General features: G+C 41.3%; 1 protein-coding gene and 2 pseudogenes across 3 annotated transcripts in view; 2 read left to right on the top strand and 1 right to left on the bottom strand.

Annotated features, from left to right (window-relative positions):
- The window catches only part of Hsd17b7 (hydroxysteroid 17-beta dehydrogenase 7), a 65,543-nt gene extending 38,534 nt beyond the window's left edge, over window positions 1-27,009 (top strand). The window contains exons 9-12 of one of the 2 annotated variants that reach the window (XR_015443009.1): window positions 3,763-3,805; window positions 10,399-10,544; window positions 25,803-25,874; window positions 26,196-27,009. Coding sequence is in view for 1 of the 2 variants with exons in the window: in XM_087190874.1 (XP_087047000.1) it covers window positions 3,763-3,805; window positions 10,399-10,544; window positions 25,798-25,874; window position 26,196 (267 nt within the window). In the remaining variant the exon portion in view is untranslated. Of the gene's footprint in view, window positions 1-3,762; window positions 3,806-10,398; window positions 10,545-25,797; window positions 25,875-26,195 lie in introns of both variants that reach the window. The other variant, XM_087190874.1, reaches the window with a different exon arrangement.
- On the top strand, window positions 10,582-25,790 carry LOC147823931 (sperm motility kinase 4A-like; annotated as a pseudogene). Its single transcript, XR_015443011.1, has one exon. The product of XR_015443011.1 is annotated as a sperm motility kinase 4A-like (transcript).
- Window positions 26,928-27,640, bottom strand: LOC101712129 (ATP synthase F(0) complex subunit C2, mitochondrial pseudogene; annotated as a pseudogene).
- Between the last annotated feature and the right edge of the window lie 202 nt (window positions 27,641-27,842).

Below are 27,842 nucleotides of genomic sequence, written 5' to 3'. Positions count from 1 at the left end.
AGAAAAAAATTGATAAATGAGATTCCATCAAAACTTAGAACTTTAAATGACATCATTAAAATGAAAAGTCCTTAAACAGACCACATTTACAATGCATATAACCTATGACCAAAATATATAAAGAATTCTTACAGCTCATTAATAGATAACCCAATTAAAAAGTAGACACAAGAAGATGATAAATAGCCAGTACAGCACACGGAAAGGTGTACAACACTAGAATCAGAAAAATACTAATCAGTACAGTAACAAGATTGAGTTATACACTCATTAGGGAGATGAAGTTAAAAGTTTTAAAAGCCTTGTCATGACATTTTCTTTTTGTTGGACTCTCGCCCTTTGCATTTAATTTGTCACTTCCAATGGATTCATTCTGCTGGGCTTCCTGGTGTTGTGATCCTCATTGTCTTTTCCTAGAGTATTGTCTAAAAGTTTTTGGAGTGCTGGTTTGGTATTCATGAAGTTCCTGAGGTGCCCTTTGTCATGAAAGTATCTTATTTCTCCATCCATTTTGAAAGATAGTTTTGCAGGGTACATCAATCTGGGTTGGAGGCTATTTTCCTTTAGGGCTTGAAATACATCACTCCAAGCTCTTCTTGCCTTGAGGGTTTGCATTGAGAAGTCTGCTGTGATTCTGATGGGCTTTCTTTTGTATGTGATTTGTTTCTTTTCTCTCACTGCTTGTAGAATTTTGTTCTGTTGGTTTTCTGGAATCCTGTTATATGCCTATGTGTAGATTTTTTTTTTTTTTTGATCAAGGCTAATTGGAGTCCTATATGCCTCACTTATCTGTATGTGAGGTTCTTTTCCCCTCCTTGGGAAGTTTTCTGCCATCACTTCTGTGAACAGTTTTTTTATGTCATCTGCACTCTCTCCTGTTTCTTCATTGACTCCAATCAGTCTTATGTTATTCTTCTTTGCATCATCTAGCAGCTGCTGGATTGATTTCTCATGTTCCCTTACAATTTTAAAGCAATTTTTCATTTACTGGTCACTAATTGCAATCTTATCTTTTATATCTGAAATTCTTTCCTCACATTAGGTCATTCTGCTGCATAGACTTTCTTTTCTTTTTTATTTTTTTTATTCTTAAGTTCTTTTTTTGGTACATTTTAGGTATACAATACATTTACAGTTATCATTGGGTGTTTGTACTTGTACATGATGTATATTGATTCTTATTTTTTCCCCATTACCTGTGCACCTTTCAGCCCCTCCACACTTCCCTATTTACATAGACATCATTTGCATTTTTTTTTCTTTTTTCATAATTTTTCCTTTTCCTTCTTTCCTTTCCCCTTCCCCACCCTTCACCCTTCACTCTTTGGACCTTTTTTCCCAATTCAAATTATCAATTATTCATTTTAATCATTTTGAACCTTATTTACACTTTCAGTTTCTCACACTTGAGAAACTATCCAGTATTTACACATGTGTGTCCTATTTATTTCACTTAAGAGTATGGCCTTGATATGAATCCATTTAGCTACAACTGACTCTAGTTTCTCATTCTTTATGGCTGAGTAGGACTCCATTTTATAAAAAAACCTCACCTTCTTTATCCAGTTTCCAGTTGATGGATACTTGGGCTGCTTCCAAGGTTTAGCTATTACAAACTGTGCCACTATAAACATGGGTGCACATATATCACTGTGATATGATTCTTTTAATTCTTGTAAGAAGATACCCAGCAGGGGAATAGCTGGGTCAAATGAGACCTCTTGCCCGAGTTCTTTGAGGTATCTCCATACTGATTTCCACAGTGGTTGCACCAGTCTACACTCCCACCAGCAATGGAGAAGGGTTCCTTTCTACCCACACCCCCACCAGCATTTGTTATTGGTTGATTTCTTGATAGCAGCCATTCTTTCTGGGGTGAGGTGGGATCTCAGTGTTGTTTTCATCTGCATCTCTCGAATGACCAGTGATGTTGAACATTTTTTCATATATTTGTTTGCTGCTTTTATTTCTTTGTCTGAGAAATGTCTGTTCATTTCAGATGCCCATTTTTGAATTGGGTCTTTGAATTTGGGGGGTCTGATTTTTTTCAATTCTTTATATATTCCAAATAGTATTCGTTTATGTGAGGAACAGGTGCTAAAATTTTTTTCCCACATTGCAGGCTGTCTGTTAGCTCTGTTGGTGGTTTCTTATACAGTGAAGAAGCTTTTTAATAAGATGAGATCCCAGTTGTTGGTTATTTATGCTAGTTCACATGCTACTGAGGTTTTGTTCATAAAGTCTTTTCCTATGCCAATATCTTCAAGAGTTCTACCTAACTTAACTTCCAGCAAGTTCAGTGTTTCTGTTTTAAAATTTATATCTTTGATCCACTTCAATCTTAGTTTAGTGCATGGTGATAGGTATTGGTCTAGGTTTAATCTTTGGCAGGTTGAAATCCAGTTTTTTCAGCACCATTTATTAAATAGGCTATCTTTCCTCCAATGATGGTGGTTGGCTCCTTTGTCAAAAATGAGGTGGCTGAGTATATCTGGAGTTGTTTCTGCATCTTCTAATCTATTCCACTGATCCTTGGGTCTGTTTCTTTGGCAGTACCATGCTGCTTTTATCACAGTAGCTTTGTAGTATAGTTTCAAGTTGGGGATTGTGATACCCCCTGCCATGTCTCTATTGCTTAGAATTGCTTTTGCTATTCTAGGTTTCTTCTGCTTCCAAATGCATTTTTGGATTGTTTTCTCTAGTTCTGTGAAGTATATTGTTGGAATTTCAATTGGCATTGCATTGAAACTATGTAGCAGTTTTGGAAGTATGGCCATTTTCACTATATTGGTTCTTCCTACCCAGGCGCAAGGGATATCTTTCCATTTTCTTGTATCTTCTTTGATCTCTTTTTTTCAGAGTGCTGTAGTTTTCAGTGTAGAGGACTTTTGCTTCCTTTTTAGTTTGATTCCTAGATATTTCATCTTTTTGGATGCTATTGTAAAAGCAATTGTTTCCCTAATTTGTCTCTCAGTGAGTCTGCTAGTTGTGTACAAGAAAGCTATTTTTTTTTTAGTGTTGTCCTTGTATCCAGCTTCTCTGCTGAATCTGTCAATTAAGTCTAGAAGCCTTTTTGCAGAGTTTTTTGGGTCTTCTATGTAATGTATCCTATCATCAGCAAATAATGACAGTTTCACTTCTTCCATTCCTATCTTTATTCCTTTTATTTCTTTCTCTTTTCTAATTACTGTGGCTAATGTTTCCAGAACTATATTGAACAGGAGTGTTGATAGTGGACATCCTTGTCTGGTTCCTGATTTTAGAGTGAATTTTTTCAGTTTTTGACCATTTAGTATGATGTTGGCTGTTGGTTTTTCATAGATAGCCTTAATCAGGTTGAGATAAAGACCTTCTATGCCAATTTTCTGTAGGGTTTTTATCATGAATGGTTGTTGGATTTTGTCAAATGCCTTTTCTGCATCTATTGAGATGATCATATGGTTTTTGTCCTTAACTCTGTTAATATAGTGTATTACATTTATTTATTTATGGATGTTGAACCATCCTTGCATCCCTGGGATAAATCCGACTTGGTCAGGGTGTATGATCTTCTTGATGACCCACTGTATCTTCTTGAGGATTTTTGCATCTATGTTCATTAGGGAGATTGGCCTGTAGTTCTCTTTTTGGGTTGGGTCTTTCCCTGGTTTTGGAATCAAAGTAACACTTGGTTCCAGGAATGAATTTGGAAGCCTTGCTTCTCTTTCAATTTCCTTGATGAGTTTAAAGAGTAATGGTAATAGTTCTTTAAATGTCTTGTAGAATTCTTCACTGAAGCCATCAGGACCTGGGCTTCTCTTTGTTGGTAAGTTTTTTATTACATTTTCAATTTCATGCACAGTAATTAAGGTGTTTAGAATTTATATAAGGCAATATGATTCAGTTATAACCATCAATGTTAATGGTCTCAATTCACCAATCAAAAGAAATAGACTGGCAGAATGGGTCAAGAGGCAAAATCCAACAATATGCTGCATACAAGAAACACACTTAATTCAAAACAAAACTCATAGACTGAATGTTAAAGGGTGGAAAGCAATGCTCCATGTGACAGGAACCCGAAAAAAAACAGGAGTAGCTATCCTCTTTGCAGATCAAGTAGATTTCAAACCAACACTGATTAAGAGAGACGAAGAAGGACACTACATCCTTGTAAAGAGAAGAAGCCAAGAGGAAGAGATGACAATCATAAATATCTATGCACCAAACACTAGTGCACCCAACTATATAAAACAAATACTAACAGACATGAAAAGTCATATATGCAGTAATACAATTGTAATGGAGGACCTCAACAGCCCACTGTCACAAATAGATAGATCAACTAGACTAAAAATAAGTAATGAAATACTAGAACTCAATCGAACTCTTGAACAAATGAACTTAACAGATGTTTACAGAGTCATGCACCCTACAAAATCAGAATACACATTCTTCTCAGCTGGACATGGGTCATTCTCAAAAATAGACCACATACTCACCCATACAACATGTTTAAGTAAGTGCAAAGGAATTGAACTTATCCCCTATATATTATCAGACCATAGTGTGATGAAATTGGAGATCCACAGCAAAAGAAACTGGAAAAATTTCATAAACACGTGGAAATTGAACAACACACTTCTGAATAACCAATGGGTCACAGAGGAAATGAAAGAAGAAATTAGACAGTTCCTTCAATTAAATAACAATGACAATACAACATATCAGAATCTATGGGACACAATGAAAGCAGTCTTATGAGGGAAATTCATAGCAGTGAATACGCATATTAGGAAAACAGAACAAGCCCAATTAAACAACCGGATGCTGAGCCTAAAGCTTCTAGAAAAGAAGAGCAGGACAATCCCAGAGCTCATACGAGGGAGGGAATTATAAAGATCAGAGGAGAAATCAATGCAATGGAGACTAAGAGAACAATACATAAAATCAATGAAGCCAAGAGTTGGTTCTTCAAAAGAATCAACAAAATTGACAAATCTTTAGTCAACCTTGTCAGAAAAAGGAAAGAAAAGGCCCAAATCCATGCAATTAGGAGCGAAAAGGGTGAAATGACAACAGACCCAGCAGAAATCCAGAGGATCATCAATACCTACTTCCAGAACCTATATGCCAATAAGATGGACAACACAGAAGAAATGGACAGATTCCTAGATACATATGAATTACCAAAGTTGAATGAAGAAGACCTAAAAATTCTAAACAACCCAATATCAACCAATGAAATTGAAAATGTAATTAAAAACTTATCAACTAAGAAAAGCCTGGGCCCTGATGGCTTCACTGCTGAATTCTGTGACATTTAGAGAAGAACTACTGCCACTACTGTTTAAACTCTTCAAGGAAATTGAAAGGGAAGTAATACTCCCCAATTCATTCCTGGAAGCAAGCATCACCTTGATCCCCAAAGCACAGAAAGACCCAACCAAAAAGGAGAACAATAGGCCAATCTCACTAATGAACATAGATGCAAAAATCCTTAATAAGATACTGGCAAACAGAATGCAGAAGATCATCAAGAAGATCATTCACCTTGATCAAGTGGGATTCATCCCAGGGATGCAGGGATGGTTCAATATACACAAATCAATCAATGTAATACACTATATCAATAGAGCCAAGGACAAAAACCATATGATTATCTCCATAGATGCAGAAAAAGCATTTGACAAAATCCAACATGCATTTATGATAAAAACCCTACAAAAAATTGGAATAGATGGTCTCTACCTCAAACTGATAGAAGCCATCTATTAAAAACCAACAGCCAATATCATACTAAATGGTCAAAAACTGAAATCCTTCACACTAAAATCAGGAACAAGACAAGTATTCCACTATCACCACTCCTGTTCAGTATAGTTCTGGAAACATTAGCCACGGCAATTAGACGAGAGAAAGAAATAAAAGGAATAAAGATAGGAAATGAAGAAGTCAAATTGTCATTATTTGCAGATGACATGATACTCTATATAGAAAACCCCAAGAACTCCACCAAAAGTCTTCTAGACTTAATAACCAAATTCAGTAGAGTAGCTGGATATAAGGTCAACACACAAAAATCAACACCTTTCCTCTACACAAACAGTAGGCTCATTGAGAGAGAAATATGGCAAACAATTCCTTTTACAATAGCATCCAAAAAACTGAAATATGTAGGAATCAACCTAAGAAATCAAGGACCTCTTCTCTGAAAACTTATAGCACTCTGAAAAGTGAGACAGAAGATGATATCAGAAAATGGAAAGACATCGCTTGCTCCTGGGTAGGAAGAATCAGCATAGTGAAAATGGCCATACTTCCAAAACTGCTATATAGATTCGATGCAATCCCAATTGAAATCCCAGCAGCATACTTCATAGACCTCTAGAAAGCAATCCAAAAGTTCATTTGGAACAAGAAGAGACCCAGAATATCAAAAGCAATTCTAGGTAACAGAGACATGGCAGGAGATAACACAATCCCCACCTTGAAACTATACTGCAATGCTACTGTGATAAAAACAGCATGGTACTGGCAAAGAAACAGACCTGAGGACCAGTGGAACAGATTAGAAGATGCAGAAACAATGCCAGACACACTCAGCCACCTCATCTTCGAAAAAGGAGCCAAACACCCTCACTGGAGGAAAGAGAGCCTATTTAATAAATGGTGCTGGAAAAATTGGGTTTCAACTTGCCAAAGATTAAAACTAGACCTGTATCTCTCACCATGCACTAAACTAAAATCTAAATCAATTAAAGATCTAAATATTAAAATAGAAACACTGAACTGGTTGGAAGAGAGTTCCGGTGGAACTCTTGAAGACATTGGTGTAGGAAAAGATTTTATGAACAAAACCTCTGTTGCCTGTGAACTAGCACAATCAACAAGTGGGATCTTTTCTTATTAAAAGGCTTCTGCCCAGCAAGAGAAACCACCAGCAGTGTGAAGAGACAACCCACAATGTGGGAAAAAATCTTCACCTGCTCTTCCTCAGACAAAAGTCTACTATCCTGAATCTATAAAGAACTTAAAAAGATCAGACCTCCCAAATTTAAAGACCCAATCTGAAAATGGGCATCTGAAATGAACAGACATTTCTCAAACAAGGAAGTAGAAATAACAAATAAATACATGAAAAAATGTTCAACATCACTGGTCATTCGAGAGATGCAAATGAAAACAACGCTGAGATTCCACTTCACTCCAGAAAGAATGGCTGCTATCATGAAATCCACCAATAACAAATGCTGACAGGGCTGTGGGGAAAGAGGAACACTGCTCCACTGCTGGTGGGAGTGTAGACTGGTGCAACCACTGTGGAAATCAGTATGGAGATACCTCCAAGAACTAGGACTGGAAGTCCCATTTGGCCCAGCTATTCCACTGCTGGGGATCTTCCCCAAAGAATTAAAAGAATCATACCACAGTGATATATGTGCACCCATATTCATAGCAGCACAGTTTGTGATAGCTAAAACTTGGAAACAGCCCAAATGCCCATCAACTGGAGACTGGATCAAGAAAATGTGGGGTTTTTTTTTTATAAAATGGAGTACTACTCAGCCATAAAAAATGAGAAATTAGAGACATTTATAGCTAAGTGGATGTACATTGAGCCAATACTCTTAAGTGAAATAAATAGGCACACATGTATGAATACAGAATAGTTTTTCTAGTGTGAGAAACTGAAAGTGTAAATAAGGACTAAAAGATATAATAGATAATGTGAAATAGGAGGAAAAGGGGCAAAGGGGAAGGGGAATTGGGAGGGGTAGGGGAAAGGATAGAAGGGAATGGAATTAATATGAGAAAATGAAATAAAGGAAACAAAGTCTTTGTAAATAGGGAAGGATGGAGGGGTTGAAGGGAGGGCAGGGGAAGCAGGGAAAATAAGAACCAAGAGAGATTATGTAAAGGTGCAAATTTCCAATGATGAATGTCATTATATTGTATATCTAAAATGTACCAATAAAATAAAATATTTTAAAAAAGAAATATTGACTGTTATTTCCATTATTACACAATTCCTCCCGTGTGGTTTTTTGGGGGGTTCTTAATGCAGTTCTCTTGAAAATTGACCAATTATGTCCCTGCCCAAGAGAGAAGATATAAATATTATAATCATAGTGGCATAGTTTTGTAATCTGTGTTGAAAGAGCTCTGATGGAATTTTAAGTCTTTTATCTGATTTCCCCAAGATAGCCATGCATCTCACCTGTTGCTTCCCATCCTGCCAGAAGAGCTTCCTGTCTGAGCAGAATCCGGCTATCTGTTAGCACAGATAATATACCAAAAAAGAATGTTTTCTGTTCAAGTGTTTTGAATCAGAGAGGTAAACAAAGTAGATTCAAAGTGATTTTATTTTTACATTTTATTTAATGGGGAAGCATTAGCCAACTGTGAGAGGTGGGTGAGCAAGTCATTTAATTCAGGAAATAAACAGAAGCCTAAAATTAATGGACAGGTTTTATGAAAGAAAATCGCCCCATTTCATGATCTCAAAATTAAAAGACTAAATACCCTAAGGAGAAAATATCCTCACTGCACTGAAGAGAACACAGTCCTCAGGGCAGAGCGGACAGTGAGAGCCAGACGGCCCTCTGAGAGACCGGAAGCCTCACTCATCAGCCCAGTGTGGACCTTCCATGCCCTCCCAGGACCATGCGGCCCCCTGATTGGACCGCTGTGGAGAATGGGGCCACTCACCCAGACAGACGCCCAGGAAGTTCTGTGCACCAGAGGCGAACCAGCTTGTTCTGTAAGAAACAGTGTCTCTAGGGCCTCTTCAGGGCCACAATTTCTGTGTCTTTAGGAAGGTGCCAAGGTCTCACTGGGGAGCCGAGCAACGTGGTGTCCCCAGTGCAACACTTCACTTAATTTTATTTTCTTCTCCCCTGCATAATAGGAAACCAGGGCTTCTGTGCTGCATCACAGGTGCTGGACAACTTCCTTCCAATGAGCTCTGATTGCAAATATCCTAATGTGTGTGCTTCTGTAGAAAGGCAACAGGACCCTCCCTAGGGAGGACAGAACTGGAGTCCCCTTTGGAACACTTCACCTGTCTCTAGATTTTACTTTCCCCTCTCCTGAATAACAGCCACCTGGGGACAGCTGTACCCAAACTTTCTTCAAAGTTCCCTTGACACATTGGTGAGAGGGATCAGCAAGGTGACATCAAGTAGACATCATCACGTTCTCTCCTTTTGATGCTAAATTCACATAGGTCCAAATCTGCTGCATGTTCACCTAGCATCTGCTGAGTGACAAGTGCGTCATGCTGGGTAAGAGCTGTGAGACAGCGGGGGGCCACAGTGCACCCCGAGTACCCCATCATGCTGACAGCTGACATCACCACTTTTGATGTCGTGTTGAAAGGTGGCATGGCCACAAAGTGGGCCTATCCAGCTGAAGATGGAGCCCGCCACCTTCCTGGTGCTGCTCAGGTTTCTGTATCCAGATGAGGTTCAAATTGACCCAGAAACAGTCAAGACCACTCTGTGTGCTGCTGTGAAATGTGCTGTTCTGGCCTTGGAAGCACATTGTGTGGAATTTGTCCCCAAACATCTTAGAGCAGATAATGCATTCATGTTACTTACTCAGGCTCGAGTTTTTGATGAACCTCAGCTTGGGAGTCTCTGTCTAGACCTGAGTGACAAAAGCACTATGGACACAATCAGCACAGTAGGGTTTTCTGATGTCAAGAAGTAACACACTCTGGAGCTCTAGAAAGAGATACTGGGCAGAAGCAGAAAGTCAGAGACAAGCATTGCCTGTGACTTTTGGAAACAAAGTTCTAGGAAAAGCACTTGAATCTGCTGATGACAGCTGAGGAGTTTACAGCGGCCCTGCTCAATCTGGCATTTGTCAGATCCTGAAGTGGTGACCTGTCTTCCTTTCACTGTCAACCCTGAACCAGGAGTGGAGCACATCGCCCACCTGAAATGCTGCCTGGGGGAAGGAGTGCTGCTGGGTAGTTTCTGGCAGGTGGAGCTCCTGGGGTCACCCGGGCTGTGCAGTTCACATGGGGCAGGGTCTCTGGGGGTGCTTTGAAGGGGACTGTGAATGTGTTACTGGTCCCAGAACAATGGAACCCAGTATCATTTTTTCCCCAGGTTTGCTTTCTCTGTATTCAGTGATCTGTGTATTCACGTGATAATCCATGGGGCCAAGCGAGATACACAAAAGGCAAATCCCACTATGGAGATTCTTCTATTCACTGCATGCTACCCAGGCCGTTTCCTCCTTCTTTAGTTCCTCTCACAATAAAAACAGCACTTCCCTTTGTTTTTTCATCCAGAATTGCTATGCATATGAGTAACCTTAATTTCTCAATTCATATGACCATAAGTGAAAACGACATACAGTGCAGCCAAACAGTTATTTATAACTTAGCTTTTTGGTTTTTTCCCAAAGATCATTTCCTCAAAATGGATGTTCCTGGGATGTCAATGAAGACAGTACATCTGAAAGGTGAGGCTTTCCAACAGCCGATTTCGTCATCCTTCCAGTCTCTGACCCATGATGGTAGACATCGTGCCTGCTGCTTCCTGTTCCTGAAGGTGAGCACACAGGGGCCCTGCACTTAGGCACATCTCCCCCTCCCCTTGCAGCAGTGCTTCAGTGGGAGTCAGACAGGACGGGGTGTCCAGGCTCTGGGGTCAGGAGCTCTGACACATCCAGGGCACTTAAGGTTTCTGTCTGAGGGTCTGAAGAAGCCTTAGCCTGTCGGCTTCACTCATAGGAAAAGGAACCAGTGGAGTAGGAGAAGGAAGGAGGAGGGGTGAGGACAGAGTCTAGGTAGCTGTAGTCTAGGCCCATCAGAAGGTGGCGATGTGGCTCTGGAGTGTGTGGGCCACTCCTTTCTCTGCTTGGCAGAGTTCCCTGTGTACCATGACACTGACTGCCCCTCTTGTTTGATGATGATTACAGGAACACTGAGGCCCATTTGCTGGACAGAGCTCCTTCAGGATAGCCATGTTGGGAGGCGGGGGATGGTGATGCTGGGATTATAGTTAGGACAGAGTTGGCACCTGGGGGCAGAGTCAGGGCCATGGCTGCCAGGGCTCAGTAGTACTCTGTGGTGGGGCTGGTGCTATCACCACCAAGACCCCGCTGCTGCTGATGTAGGAGCCCCAGCAACAAGAGAAAGTCCTAGTGCAATGGCCTGTGGTGCCTGGGGGTGTGGAATAGTCTCTTGATGATCAGCAGCAAACTGCATGCTGTGGGGTCAGGCACTTCCGGAGGTTGTAAGAGAGCATGGGAGCTGCCAAGTGCAGCTCACTGGGAACCAAGTCCTAGGGAGGGAGCAGGTGGAGGAGCCGACTGAGCTGAGGCTGGACATATACCAGAAATAATATTTGATACATACTTTTGTGTTATAATACGTCTTGGCCAAATATACTGTATGATCTAGACTCATATCTAGATTCTAACATAGAAATAAATGGCCACAAAAAGTAGTTTTGAGTGGGATGAGTATTTACAACTGTAACATAAGAAACATTTTAGTTTCTTAAAAGAAATAGGGTTTATTTAAATCTCTGCATGACTTAAAGGCAGACTTTCCACTTTATTTTACCTTGGGGGAAAATAGAGCTGGGTTTAATTGTATAAAAAATGCAGCTGTTTCAGCAGCTTCTTGTATCATTTCATAGATCAGCCAGCTCAAAGTCTTTTGAAAATTTTGGAATTGAAAGGTTCTTTTATACATAGGCAGTTCGGTTTATTTTTCATTTTTTTGACCATTAGGTGAGCTGGATCAGTGTTTTCTTGCAGAATTCCTTTTAACTCAAAGAACTAATTTCAGAAAAATAAGAAAACTGACTTTATATTTGAGGTTGTAAAATACCTACTTGCTAGTGTTTGCGGTAATGCTAAATAGAAGCCTAGTAAATGCCCAAGAAATAATTCAGAAAAGAATATTCATAATACTAGAGCAATGCATTACATCCTACAGCTTTTCATATTAATTCACAGTAACATGACATAAACAGGGTCTCTAAGTTACAGCATAAGCCTGCATCTCTACCCTTTAGCAGTGTCACCAGACCTGCCTGTCTGTCTGGGATGCTGCCAATGAGTCCCAAGGCTGAGCTGATTGTGGTGACTGTTGATCCTTTAGAGATGTCACTTCAACATTGTGATCATCCTTTAGAGCAAGAAAAAGTTAACTGAAAGTGTAAAGAAGGACTAAATGTATAATAGGTAATGTGAAATAGGAAGAAAAGGGGCAAAGGGGAAGGAAGTGGGAGGGGTAGGGGAAAGGATAGAAGGGAATGGGATTAATATGAGAAAATGGAAAAATAGGAACAAAATCTTTATAAATAGGGAAGAATGGAGGGGTTGAAGGGAGGGCTGGGCAAAGGTGAAAAATAAGAACCAAGAGAGACTATGTAAAGGTGCAAATTTCCAATGATGAGTGTCATTATATTATATACCTAAAATGTACCAATGATTAGAATGAATAATTGATAATGCAAAATAGGAAGAAAATGTCCAAAGGGTAGGGGTAGTGGGAGGGGCAGGGGAAAGGAAAGAAGGGAAAGGAAAAATATGAGAAAAGGAAAAAAATGGAAATAAAGTCTTTGTAAATAGGGAAGGGTGGAGGCCGTGAAGGGAGGGCTAGGAATGGGGAAAAAATAAGAACCAAGATGCATTATGTAAAGGTACAGTTCCCAATGAGAAATGTAATTGTGTTGTATACCTACAATGTACCAATAAAGGAATTTAATACAAAAAAATGGGTATCTGATGAATATACTCTTCTCAGATGAAGAAGTAGAAACAGCAAATAAATACATGAAAAAAAATAAAAAATAAAATAAAATATATGTGAAATAACTTCAAGTTTTCAAAACGTGTAATTCAGCTTAAAGTATATCAGATATTTCTGGAAAATGACGGAAAAATTCTTTTAAGTATAGAAGAGAATTTTTCATCATAAATACTATTTGATTTTATACTTTTAGGAAGGTAGTGAGAGGAATTGATGGCTGAGGTCTCTTGAAATTTAAGAAAAGGGAAATGTTTCTATCTCGGGTGCCATGTTTTTATGGATATAAAGCTGAGTTGACTGGAATACCAGTGGGATGTGTGGTTCTGATTAACTGAAGATTAACTAGCAAAAACTCAGTAGTTACCATTACAGAAAGCTTCTCCTGCTTTTAAAAGTCTGGTATGCCAGAGAGAAGTCAGTAGAGGATACAGGGGCTTGAGCCATCTCATGTGCCTTCTGTGTTACACTGAACAACTGCAAGTGAATGTAGCCAGAGAAGGAACAAGAAACAGAAGTTGTTACTGATATCAGGAAAGCATCTGGAATTTTAAGGGGATAAATGTATATTTTATTCCTGAAAAAACTGTAGAGCTTCAGAAGGATATTTCATGACCTTTGGGGAAGCAGAGATTTAATAGAATGGTAGAAATCACTAACCACAAAATAAAAGCCTGAGAATCACATTTCATAAAAATTTGAAAACACTGCTCATCAAAACATGCTATTAAAAAACATGCTATTAAAAATAAATAGCAAGTATCAAATGGGAAGAAAATATATATTCTCATATATTTGTATTAGGTAAGAGATATATAAATATACATGTTCCTAAGTATTTTCATAGAGAATGAATATATACAGAGTCTGCACAAAAGTGTATATGCGCTTCAGCAGCTCACCATGCTAATAAATGTCGGGAAGCCAAAGGCAACCACTTTGAACACTACTTGTAATTGTAAAGGCCAAATGTGGCTTGTATTAATCTCATGATGAATACAATAAATTTAGTATTAAAATATTTATACAAGTTTTGCTTTTCCCAATGTATACATTTTTTTTGTGGACTCTGTATAATAACCCCAAGATACATACAGAACTCCTGCATTTCAAGAATTCAAACAATCCAATAAAAAATGGTCCAACTCCCTAAATAGACACTTTCTAAGGGAAGGTAGATGAATGGCCAATGAACACAGGAAAAATTGCTTCATAGCACTAGTCATCAGGAAGACGCCACTGTGCATCCACCAGAATGACTGATAAAGCCAGACAAATCCAATGGTTGGTGAGGATACGGAATAACCATACCCTCCTGCATGACTGCTGGGAATAGACAGAATGATACTGTCCTTTGGAAACTGGCAGTTTCTCACAAATTTAAAAGTAGAAACTGCTGTTATGAAGTAATATCACTTCTAACTATTTATCCAAATTAATAGAAATTAATAGATGTCCACCAAAGTTTGTTTTTTGTGGAGTTTTTTTTTTTTTTTTTGGTACTGGGGATCGAACTCGGGACCTTGCACTTGTAAGGCAGGCACCGGAACCACTGAGTTAAATCCCTGGCCCCAAAATTTTTAAATATGAAATCTTATAGTATTTTTAGTCACAACAGCCTAAACTGAACTTAAATGTGCATCCACAGGAAAATGAATAAAACTGTATTCTATCCCTGCAATCTGTGCAGTTAAAAGAACTCCCAATGCTCATGACAATGTAGATGAATCCTAATAACATCAACCTGAATAGAAGTCAGACACTGAGAGGCACAGACTGTCCAGTTCCATTTACATGACGGCAAGGATGGGCAAAACCAGTCTGTGGTGGCAGAATCAGAACAGGACGCTCAGGACTGGAGCCTGGGAAGGGACAAAGAAAGATGGGTGTTACTGCCTCTGAGTGAGTGTGGGTGGTGGGGAGATGTGCATTTGTCAGAACTGACTGACTGGAGATCTGAGATCAGTGCATTCAGTACTTTGCAATTATTCCTCATTGCAAAAATAAATAAATTAGATATTACGAACAACTTTATATATATAATGATATATTTGAAAACTTAGGTGAAATGGACTAAGTCCTAGAAAAATATATTAATCAAAAATGGCCCAAGAAAAACATTGAAAAACTTAAACTCCTCTGATCGTTAGAGAAACAGAATTGTTGTTCAAATATATCGCCACAGAAAATTCCAGGTCTGGCTGGTTACATCTGTTAATTCTAACACACCTAAAACTTAATTCTAAGATTGCATAGTTATGGCCAGAGAAAAGAAGAACCATAACCCCAACTTCTTTCATGAGTGAGAACAACCTTCATGCTTACACCCGAGGAGTTCAATGTATCAAAGGAAATTTGTAAGTCAATATGATGCATAAATATGGATACAAAAAAAATCTAAGTAACTAATGTAACTAACTTGGATTTATACCAGGGATACAGGTTTGTAATTAGAACGTTGTCCTTCTAGTCAGAAGGTTTTAGTTGTGGGAACAGAATTTGTGTGGGAGTTACTCTGACCTTGGCATGTAGGCTTCAGCCAGACTCACTTCTATAAACAAGCCAGTTGTGGGCTCAACTCTTTACAGCCTGCTTTGGGCATAATCAATAGTACAATCCTCTGCATCTCCCCCTTCTCTGTTTGAAAACAGCAGCTGCCTTAGTTCTGGAAATCTTTGCAGATCCCAGGGCTGTAGCAGGTGAGGGGAGTCACTCAGATGCAGCCCTTGCATGGCTTTCAGGCAGGGATTCCACATCGTGCTGTTTGCAGTGAATCCATCATCTTGATCCGTGATCGTACATTCTGGGATGATGGCCACAGCATCTTTTTATTTTCTGTTGAAAAATAAGCATGCCCTGGCCCCTATGTTATTAATTGGGTTTTTTGTTTGTTTTGTTTTGGTTTTTTTGGTACCAGGAATCAAACTCAGGTCCTTTCACTTTCGAGGCAGGTGCCGGAACCACTGAACTAAATCCCCAGCCCTATGTCATTAATTATATTGAGCTATTCAGTTAGAACATCCTTTGACAACACTAGTGGCCATGATATGTCTGTAGATCTATCTTTGCATCATTGGAGTTTCAATGGAGTATATTGACCTTCAATATGGAGATTTAAAAATTTTTAAATGAAAGTAACAAGATCTAATTGAGCTTGTGGAGGTAACTGTACCCCCTTTTTCTCTTTAAGTAATTGTGTTTTTAGGGAAAGGTGAGTACACTCAACAATGGCTTGTACCTGTGGGTTACAAGGACTTGTAATATTTTTAACTGACTTAGCTGTCTATAATAATTTCCTCTATAAAGAGCATCTCCATTGCTTCTCGGCCTTTTGGCTAAGATCAAGTGAAGAGCATCTCCAACTGCGGTTAGGGGAGAAGGGGTGTAGTTTCTGTCTAATTGCTTTGAGCTGAGATAGGTCAATGTAGGAAAGACCACAGATAGGGGCTCCCTTCAGGGAGCTAATTTCCTAGGCCTTAAATAAAAATCATGTTGTAATTGAGCCATTATAAATTCTCTTTATAAAGGCAATCTGGTGGATTTTGCTAAAAAATATCAAGCACATTTGTTATTGATTTTATCTATATGATCACATGGAATTTGGCAGCCTATAGCAAGAATAAACAAGTTTTTTAAGAAATTGGAGCATGTATAATGAAAGCATAAGTACTAAAATAAAAAAGCAGGTTGGGGAAAGAGCCATATTCAGAAACTGTTTTTAAAGGACTAAAATAGTTATTATAACCTGTTGGCTCTTAGACCCTTTTACTAATGGAGGTTATCTATCAGTGTGATAGTTTGTCATAATTTTTCTTTAATTTTGTCTGTACAAAACAATTTCAGTTAAAATTTTTAAAATTCTTGTTGAGGTCTATAAATTTTACCATAGTTTTTTCTAATGACCCATAACAGAGCCACCAATGTAGCTAGAAACTGCCACAAGAGGTCAGCAATTGGAGGTCCTTCTTATATCCAACTTTATTAGTATGGTTTTCACTGTATATATGTTTGGATTACACTTTTCTACGGGGTGTTCAAGACTAAGTTAAGGTGAGACCTATATTCATAAGAATTAACCACTTGCTATCTATCAAGGTCAATTAAATCTCCTCAGACATTCCTTTGAACCCTGTATAGAACTTTTCAGCTCCTGTCAGTGTCAGCTATCAGGGTATCATGGCCTTTCTTGACCATGTTGCTTTCTGTGAAAGCATGGGAGATTTTTTTCCCTTAAGTGACACTCCCTTGGTACACTATTGATTTTTATCTTTTTGGTGTCCCACAGTCTCCCTGCTCAAGAGGTTGGGTGACATACCAAAGTTGTAAGATCTTGTAGAAAAGATTCTCTCATGTCCTGGGTTGTTTGTAGACCTTGAAGGGTCAGGGCCAAAATATTGGGTGTCTTCTTAGCCCAATTATCTTTCTAGTTCTGGTCTCTAAACTTTAGTTGTTGCACAGCCAGAAGAGAAGATCAATACCATTAGCATTGCAATGGGAGTAGTGAACTTAATTATTATAATTTTATCTGGATGTCAAGCATTTTGAAATATAAAATATAGAAGGCTGCTATTTTTATCAATCGTGATTGTTCTAGTAATTGAATTCCTGTAAAACGTTAACCAAGAAAAGCTTCAAATGAGGAGCCACACACAATATTTGAGCATGACAATCATGATGACATTATCTTTGTAACACACTTAAATGTCCATCTTGGTATAAAACAGCCATTGTTAAACATACTCATTCTCCTCCAAAACACACAAAAAAACTTTTATCTAAATTGATCCCCTTTGATAGGGTGCCCCCTAAAGAAAACACATCAGCCTATAAATAAGTATACCTGTTATCATAAGTAGCTGGAGCATAAGAGAAAGGCAAATACCTGAATCAAAAGGAGGTTGTTACCATAAACAATATATTAGAAAACCTGTACAGCCAGAAAACATGAATACATTTGGTATACCAAAAAATTAACAATAATAATTATCACAATTCTATGAAATCCTATGTGTTTTAATTTAGTTTGGCAATGAAAAGATCTTTTCAATAAAACCTTGGGGTTTTTCGGGCTGGGGATTTAGCTCAGTGGTTTCACTGCCTTCTGAGCAAGCTCAAAGACCCAAGTTCAATACCCAGTCCAAAAAAAAAAAAAACCTTGGGGTTCTTCTCATAGAAAATTTAATCTTTGGAAAATGACCATGTAAACATATCACAAAAGTATATTTAGAACTTAACCCTTTGATGATAAACACTGTAAACATAACATATTTAAGTAATATTCATTGATATACGTCTCTTATAAAGCCATGAAAACTATCGGAATCAGTCTGTTGTAAGACTATGGAAACTGTTGAGGTCCCTCTAGTGAGCAAAGGCTGGAAAATATTTCCATGCAGCTGCTTCTTTGTTCACCAAGAGTCCTGCTAGCAGCTTTTCCAAACTTAAGGGTTTTGATTTCGTTACCTTGACAAAGCTTCTTTAATAACCTAGAAAAACAAGACTGTAACAATTAATACATTATTTGTAACCAATTAAAGTTTTGGAATGGTTATATTTAGACAACAATATCCACTACATCATTTTGATCTGCTAGCAACCTGGGGGAGAAAAGGAATCTGTGCCTTTAGCTTTAATAACCTTTATTTATAAAACATTTTCAAATATTGGCAAATATATTTTTAAAAAAAATTTTAAAGGCAAAAAGGAAAAACAAACTGTAGAGCTCGAATGAAACAGAAATATGATTGGACAGACAAACAAAAAAACATATAAGACAATTTGTTTATAAAATAGAGTGCCCTCAAATGTATTTAGCTTAATTGAATAAAAATATCCTCTTGCATTTTTTAGGTTTATAAATGTAAATAAGACTAGTCAAAACTTTTTGTAAGCCAATTAACAGAGATCTCTTGTAGAATTAGAATCAGAAGGAATGAAAGCTCTTTATGTGTATAATGCAAACCTTTTATAACAAACTTGAAACCAACAAGCAAAAATGCATATTTCCTTGATAAATCACTTCCACACACCTTCTCGATATACCTAGGCCTTCTCCTCCTGTATATCTCTCTTTATCCTTCTAACAAGACAAACATACAAAATCCTTGCACAGCAAAAATATAGCTCTTTAACTTAAAGCCTTCCTAATATTTTTCCTTCATCTCACTTATTTTAAACCTATAACAATCTTGTCTTCAGTGATTTAAATTTTAAAGTGTCCCCCTGTTTTTCTCCTCCCAGATTGTTACATTTTAAAATTTGGCTGCCAATAATAGAACAGCAGCAACCTTGAGTTCTTCATCAACAAGGTACAGAAAAGAGCAAGTTAACCTTATAATTACAATTCAGGTATTTACAATGCACAAGAAATGTTTGAAGCAAGCTAATTAAACATCAGTTCAAGTTGCAACAAAGATACATTGATCAATTAGCTAAAATTTGTCATTTGATTTCTCTTATAAAATCTCTTTATGTCTGGTAGAGGATGGTTGAAGTTTCTCTGGCTTTGTTTTGGATTCCAGACCTTTGCAGGCAGCATCTGGCTGACAACAGCACTGCCCTTGATACTCTTAAAGCTGAGAGTGTTTCACACTGTTTTGCTTTATGCTTTTTGGAGCTTTCCTAGCTGTTTTCATTCTGTTTACTTCTTTCTTCATTACAGTTCTTGTTTGTGAAAAATGATTGTATTAAACGATCTTTTGCAGCATTTATTTCAACACTGCAGGCCAGCTTGGGCCAAAAGTGATGACCCCATTTTTGGTACCAACTGACTCCATTTACTACCTTCATTTATCTGAAGCACCTATAGCTTTTTCCAGGTTTTACTTCCTGTTTAGACTTCCTTATCTTGATGCAAGGTGTACAGCATCATCAATTCCTTTTTTATTTTTCTTTTTTCCTTTTTATTCTGAGCAGCCTTTACTGAGCAAGGGATTGCTCATGGTTCAAGCCCCCACGATGGGCATCAATTACCATAGAGCCCTGGAGTTCCAGTTGGGTTCCAGTCCCCTGCCCAGTATACGATGAAGGCCTGAGGGGAAAAAACCACTAAGAGGCAGAACTAAGAGAGAGAAAGCTGGGTTTCAGGATGACCAATGCCAGTGCAACCAACAAAGGCCCTTCCCAGTCCAAGGCACTGACTTTTATTGGCTACCAATTGGAGTAAAAACAACCTGTGTGGTTTCTATGGAAATTAATGTAAACAAGGCTCAAAAAGGACAAGACAAAGCATTCTCAAATTAGGCACAGAATAGACAAAATATGTGGTTGTCATTAGAACATTACCTTTCTAGTCAGAAGATTTTAGTTGTGGGAACAGAATTTGGGTGGGAGTTGCTCTGACCTTGGCATGGAGGCTTCAGCCAGACTCACTTCTATAAACAAGCCAATTGTGGGGTTAACTCTTTACAGCCTGCTTTGAGCAAAATCAATATTACAGTCCTCTGTAAATACAAAAGAAAAACTTAGTCAAAAGAGGATGCAGAGCCGGGGATTTAGCTCAGTGGTTTTGCCGCCTGCTGCACAAGCATGAGGACCCGAGTTTGATCCCGGTACCAAAAAAAAAAAAAAAAAAAGAGGATGCAGAAACCTGTGCCCAGTTCAGATGAATCAAGGCAGCTGGAGCGGCAACACGAACATCAGGTGAAGTCATTTTCTGAGTGAAGGTGATCACCAAGGGTAAAACAGGTTGTTTCATGAGAAAGACATCAGTTGATCACAAGCACAGAAGAAACGAGAACATTTATGCACCTAATAACACAGCTTCAAATACACAAAATACTGATAAAAATTAAAAGGACAAATGAATACATGGTGATAGTCAGACGTTTCAACATCCTTCTCACAGTTTGATAGAAAAATTAATCAGAATTTGTAAGGATCCAAAGATTTTTGACATTATGGACAAACTTGTACTGATTGACATTCACAGGAACATTCCACCCAAACAACAGGGCAATATTCACTGGTTTCAAGTGTACATGGAAGAAAATTTCCAAAGATAGACCCATGGTTATAGACATAAAATACATCTCAATCAATTTAAAAGGATTTAAATTATACAAAGTATGTTCTCTCACTATGATGAAATATGTTCTGAAATTAACAACCCAGATAGCACTACTGGTTGATCCTAAAGCCTGAGAGGATAAAGAGATGAGGGGAGAACTTCAGGCCAATAAGTTCAACAACTTTGATTTCTTGAAAGACAAGAATGATTCAAACTTATAGGCCTGAGCATCATATCTGTAGAAGAAACTGAATTGGTTAAAACTTCCCACTACCTCCAGGTTCAAATAGTTTCACTGGTGAAGTTTACCAAACACTGTAGTTAGAGATGATATCAGTTTTACACAATGTCATGAGAATTTAAAAAGAAAAAAATATTTCCCAACTCATGAGCTCACTGTTGCTGTGATTATTGAAAACAGACAAACACATCACAGAAAAATAATCTGCACACAAATATCCTTCAAAAGCACAGATACAGATGTTCTTAAAACTTGAACAAACTGAACAGGGAAAAAGACCTATGCTTCACCACAACCGGAGTGCATCCCTGAAAAACACACACTCACTAAGCTGATTTCACAATAGCAATGAAGCCTTTCCACGATAATTGAACTGGAAACAACAGCGCGCGTGCACACACACACACACACACACACACACACACACTGGAGACCCATGCAGCAGGTCCCGATCTACTGCTGTGTACTATGATGCATGACTGAAAGAAAAAATCAGAGGCAGAATTAAAGAGAGAAATGGGGAGCCGGGATGGCCAGTGCTGAGCAGGCAGCAAAAGACCACAGCCAACCCAAGTTGCTGATATTTGTTGGTGACATCATAGTTAAGATTGAGGCAAAGGGGCTACATCGAGATGCTATGGATATGTTGCTGATGTAGACAAGGCTTATAAAGGAGGAGACAAAGCATTCTTGAATTAGGAACAGAACAGAAAAAACATAGGTTATGGGTAATAATTAACCTTGTCTCAAAAAATAACTAACCTTGTCTTTTTAGTAAAGAAGGTTTTAATGTGGGGAATGGAATTTGGGTCTGAGTCACCCCAACCTTGGCTGCTATGTTACCTCCCACTGAGCCCCACAGCTTCACGGGGCATCTCTTTGGCCTCTGCCATGGCTGCTGGCAAGGGGGGTGATGTTGGCCCACATGCTACCCACAATGACCCTAGGAGTCATGTCGGCTTCAGTCAGACTCACTTCTTTAAACAAGCCAATCATAGGCTTGACTCTTTACAGCCTGCACTGCCTACAGCCTGCTTTGGGCATAATCAATGAGGCAGTCACCACCCCCATACCCAGAACCAAGGCAAGAAATGAGAAGAGAAGGCAACACAATGCCTCTGAAAACTTCCAGGTCCTCCCAAAGCTGATCCATGGGGGAGAAAAAACCCCGAACTTCTGAATTACTCAAACTTATAAAAAGGGAGATTAAACAAAATGATTAATGAGTTTACAAAAGACATGAATACAATGCTAGCTGACAAACAAAATGACACAGAACAGGAATGAGTGATTTAGCAAAGAATCAGAGTCCACGAAAAGGTAGTAAACAAAAACCAAGAGATTACAGCGCAAGTCATCACAAGGACAGAATGTCAGAACTAGAAGAAAGGGCTGATGCCAGTGATCAAGTACTCAGAGATACCTTATAACAGCTGAACATGGACAGTAGATCCAACAGCTTCTGGATAGTGTGGACAAGACTAATTGGAATTAGTGAAAAATCGCAAGACAGTGCAAATGGCATAAAACTCTGTTTATGGAAAAAAGAGCAGAAAACTTTCAGAATGTGGGGAAAGAACTTAACATACAGATAAATGAGGCATATGAAACCCAAGTAGCCACAGTCAGAAAAGAACTTCTCCACCACACATCATAGTCAATATCCAGAAAATCCAAGATAAGAACAGAATCTTAAAAGCTCTTAGAGAAAAGCAGTGAATCACTTATAAACATAAACCATTAGAATCACAGCGGACTTCTCAACACAAACCTGAAAGGCCAGGAGAGTATGGAGTGAAGTGTTTCAAGCCATAAAAGACCACAACTTCCAACGCAGACTGAGACATCCTGCAAAACTATTGCAGCAGAGCAGAGCAGCTCAGTGCTACAGCCAAGTGTTCCAGCTTAGTGTCTCAGCTAAGTGCCACAGCTCAGAGGCATGGCTGAGTTTTACAGCTCAGCATTGCAGCCAAGTGCCACAGCTCTGAGGCACAGCTGAACTTTATAGCTCAGTGTAGCGGTTCTGGAACATCACTCTCATAATTTGAAGACTCGGGAATCCAATGGCTAGTTGAAGAGGTAGGAAAAAACCATTTACCACACCAGCAAACCCCGGCGGGCTCAGAGTCATCAGAGCGCTCAACCAGAAATGAAAGCCTCCTTAGATAGGGACCCACAGGGTATGTGAGCATGATCACTGAATCAGGGGTGGAGTTACAGAACATTTCTGAAGCAGAGGGACCAAGTTGCAGAACATTCCTGAGAGGGGGTGGAGCTTAACAGAACCTTCTTGTGAGGGGGCGGAGCTTAACAGAACATCCATGAAAGGTCACACAGTTCAGTCACAAACCATTTTGCTGCATTGGGCAGGAGCCCAGCAGCACAAACTGACGTTTCCAAAACAAAACATTCTGTGGGGGAGGAGGGGAGGAGGCAAGGCAAGGGCCTGTCTAATTGCATAGCACTTCTCTATCAATTGTCTTTGGGGGAAGTGATTATGATAGGTATCTTCCTGCCAGCTTTATAGGCATTAATGTACCTTGACAGGTTTCATAAACAGAACATTACATTATTCTAATGGCAATGAAATTGTAGCATCACTCTGAGACCAGTAAGAATTTAAAGAAAAGGGAATTGGATATGTTGAGCGTAGACATCATGAGATCTCTAAAAACAAAAGCTATTACAGATTCTCAGAGCAGAAAGGAAAAGGATTTTGGAGCATCCTACGGATTTTCATTTTAAAAACTTACTTAAAAAAAAACTTAAAAACTTAAAATCTCCATAACCCACACAAGCAAGGACTGTGTAACCTTTTTTATGACAAACAAACCCTTGTGGGCAAGAGTGAGGTGGCCCTGGGGTGTGTGGCCAGATCTGCCTGGGCCCATTGGTTCTGCTACCTCACAGAACCCAGTGTGAGGTCACAGTTGTTAGCTATATAAGGCCGAGGCTCAGGTGGATCGCTTGTGGGTGACGTAGGAGTTGGACGGCGAGTGTTGGTGGTGATTTGGTGATCGGGTTGGTGGTGTGGAGAGTGGAGCTTCTGTTTCCATGGAGATATACAGGGTGGGTGCTGAGTGGCATGAGGGAACATCTTGGCTGGACCTCACCGACAGGTCCCGTAATCACAGCCTCCAGGAAAACTATGAGGTGCTGGCCCTCTTTGCCCAAGGTGACTTTGGTAGGATCTTCCTGGCTGAACACTATGACACAGGGATGCTGGTCACTGTGAAGGAGTTAGTGAAGGCAAAGGTGCCAGCAGCCTGCATTGTATCGGAGGTGGGGATCCTGAAGGACCTTCAGCACCCTAACATCATACAGCTCCTGGAGGTCATCGAAACCAAGGACGAAGTATACCTGGTCCTAGAGTATGTGATGGGGAGAAACCTGTGGCAACAGATCTGCAGTACTGAAAACCACAGGCTGCCGGAGGAGAAGGCCCAAGGGATATTTCAAGATATTGCGGGAGCCGTGGATTATTGTCATGCCCAGGGAATTGTACACGGGGACCTCAAACCCCACAATGTTTTGATGGACTCCCAAGGTCACGCCAAAATCTCTGACTTTTGGGTGGGGTTCCGGTTCCTCCCTGGGCAGGAGGTGGCCGGGGTTGCTGGCACTCTGAAATACTATGCCCCAGAGCAGCTCTTGCATGGGAGGTATGAAGGCCCTCCCCTGGATGTTTGGGCCCTTGGCATCATTTTATATGAACTGCTCATGGGGCAGCCCGCCTTTGATGGGGATAATCCACAGATAATTCAAAGTGTGCTATCTGGGAGGTGCTCTTGCCCCGAGTCCATCTCCCGGGATGCACAAGATCTCACCTGGAACCTCCTGGACTCCAACCCCAGGGTGCGGCCAACAGTGCAGGAGGTGCTGCAGCACCAGTGGCTCCAAGGTGTCCCACCCCCCCAGTCCTCCTGAGCTGCTCCCTATGGCCCCCAAAATGGCAATCATCAACGTTATGGATGGCGTGGGATTTAACCCACTGAAGGTCATTGACTCAGTGAGGAGAAAGGCGTGCAACAACGAGATGGCCACATTCCTGCTGTTGAAGAGCCTGGCACTCCAGGGGCCGTGCTTAAGTATCAGTGGGAACCCTGTGTGTGCACCTGAGGATGAGGATCCAGATGAAGAGAAAGTAGCATCAACCTCAACAGCTCCTGCACCCTCATCTCACATCCCCTGGAGGAGTGCTACCGCACCTGTCACCTTCATGGGCCTCTTATTTCCTGGGGCGAAGGCCACAGGAAGGCAGGGCGGCAGAGACTCCCAGCCACCCATTCCCATCCCCAGGACCCCAACTCCCGGCATGTCCTGCCAGCCTATCCTTGCCACTCCCAGGGTGTACTGCCAGCCTGGCCCTGGGGCTTCCTGCTCTGGCTCCAGCCCCACCTCCACCCCTAGCAGCAGAGGGAGGCGATGCTGGAAGGCTCTGAAGAGGAGCATCAGAGGCTGCCTGCACCGTCAGGGTGCCACCAAAACAGGGTGGCCCCAATGTAAGTAGTACCCAGCAGAGACCCAGACAACCCTCAAGGAGGGAGGGAGGTTCAAGAGCTTCCTGTGAGTGGGCTGTTGTTCCTGATGATGTCTTTTCAATTGTCAGAGAGGAAAGGAAGGCAGAGAGATGGAGGAGTCATGGTCATAGGGAAGGGTCTCAGATGGACAGGAGGACTTGCTGTGGGGTCTACTGCAGAGGAGGGTGGGGGTGACCGCAGCCAACAATAGCATCTGATGTTTCCACATGTCTGGTATGTGTCCACTCCACACATCTCCTTGCATTTTTAGTACAGATCCTTGAGAAGTGACTCCGTAGACGTGGCAATCCTACTCATGGGGGATCAGCCACAAAGGAGGAAGCCATGGTGAGTCACCCTGCAGCCCTGTCTAGGGAACTGAAGGGAAAGAAGAGGTCAAGGACACCCATGCATCCTGTGGGGGGGGGTGTGCAGCACAGAAGGTTGTGTGGGCATCAGGAGCTGAGATTCAGTGGGAGGAAGACAGAGCAGTAGCAGGAGGGGGATTCCCTGACTTGTGTCTCTCTGCCCCAGGGAGGCTCCCCTAGGACCAGGGAGTGCTGGGCACCTTGGAGCCCCCAGACCACAGCCTCCCAACTGGGTGCAGGTAGATGTGGGGGCTGGGTGAGGGTGGGCTTTGTTGAGCACAGCTGTGACTTTATCCCACAGACCTCCATGGCCTGGAGCTTCTCTCTGCTCACCTCCTGGCATGTCCGCATGTGAGGGCTTCCATCAAGAAGCCACCGAGTTGGCGCTGGAAGGACAGTGAGCCCAGGTGAAGAGAGGCAGTACTGCCTGTTCTGTGGATGGGGACACTGTGTTGTTCCCCTGGCCCCCATGCAGAAGCCTAGACTCAGCTATGCCATGAGCAGCCCAGGGATATGCAGAGGCCACGCTGATCCTCTGTCCACTGAGTTCATGGTAGGAGCCGCCCCTGCCCAGTCACCAGACAGGTGTGTGACAGCATCTCCACATCATCCCAGTCCCAGCCGCGAGCAGCACGGAGGAGATGGAGTTGCTAGCAGGAGAGGCACCCACCTGCAGCCCAGGGGCCTTCGACATGAGTGGGGTCTTGGGCTCTTTGCCGTGGGGAGCCCCCACCCACAGCCCCCACGTCCCCCACGTGGAAGACCGCAGAGTCATTCCTGGGCCCCAACGCCGCCCTCGTGGACCTGGACTCCCTGGTGAGCCGGCCAGACCCACACTGCCAGCAGCCAAGGCCTAGAACCCCTTCCTTCGGAGTGGAGCCCTGGCTGCTGGCCCTTCCATCACCAGCCCCTTCCAGCCAGCACCCCCTGCCACACTCAGCTTGAGTCAGCTCCACCTCAGTCCTGTGCTCCTCACCCTGTCCCGGGCTCCGCGTACTGCCATCTCTCCCCTTGGCGCCCCCTGCCCCCAACACTAACCCCTTTCTCCTATGTTTTGTTTTATTTTATTTTGTTTTATTTTTTTCACCTTATTAATACAGTGTTTATTTGTCTTCCCTCTGTCAAACCCTGAGCTGGTCACTCTTCCAGGAAGCCCGGGGAAGTGTATGAGAGGGAAACACATAGGCAGATGAGACACGGGAGAAAGAACTAGGTGAGGGGGAGAAGGGATGAGAAAGGCCACCATCAGGCAGAAGAGCCCCACAGCCTCTGAGAGGGTGAAAGCCAGAATGGTGTAGAAGAGCTGCTGCTTCAGAGAAGGGTTCCTGGCCTAACTGATGTGAGGCTCCCAAACACAGTGCCAATCCCAGCCCCAGAGCCAGCAACCCTAACTGCGGCAGCCCCAGTTCCGGGGAACTTGGCTGCTGTGTCCATGTCCCTGGAAGTGATGCTGGTTTGGAAGCTGCGGCTAGGGATGAGTGAGGTCAGGGCATGAGGGACTGCAAAGGTGCAGAGGCCCTCATCTGTCGGTGTCTCTGGTCTGTCCAGCACAACCGCAGACAGCGACTGGCTCAGCAGCGGGGAGGTGCTCCGGACCACAGAGGGGCTGGAGACGGATCTGGGGCAGGCGTATATTTTCAGGGGGAGAGGGGCCATGGCAGGAGAGCTGTTCCCAGGGCTGAGAGACAGAGCTGTTTTGTGTAAATGAAGAGCACTGTATTCATGTTGATTTCTAATTACACGACATGCAGATCCATCTCATACCCTTGGTGTAGGGCCATGCTTAGGTCCTGAATCGCATCATTCCGACCCTGATTTTCAGGCTGGCTTGTGTTTAGGTCCATACCACGGTCCTGGAATTCCCCATTGGGCCCATATGTCTGGGAATCGAAAATTTGGGAAGCCAGAAATTGAGATTTTGCAGTTTACTGTTTCCTTTTTCTTTTCT

The sequence above is a fragment of the Heterocephalus glaber genome, unplaced genomic scaffold, assembly GCF_053883595.1.
Source record: "Heterocephalus glaber isolate CG9 unplaced genomic scaffold, H.glaber_assembly_v1.0 deba00001561, whole genome shotgun sequence".
NCBI lineage: Eukaryota > Metazoa > Chordata > Mammalia > Rodentia > Bathyergidae > Heterocephalus > Heterocephalus glaber.
The sequence above is the reverse complement of the archived record's forward strand: the minus strand, read 5'-3'. Positions and strand labels throughout refer to the sequence as shown.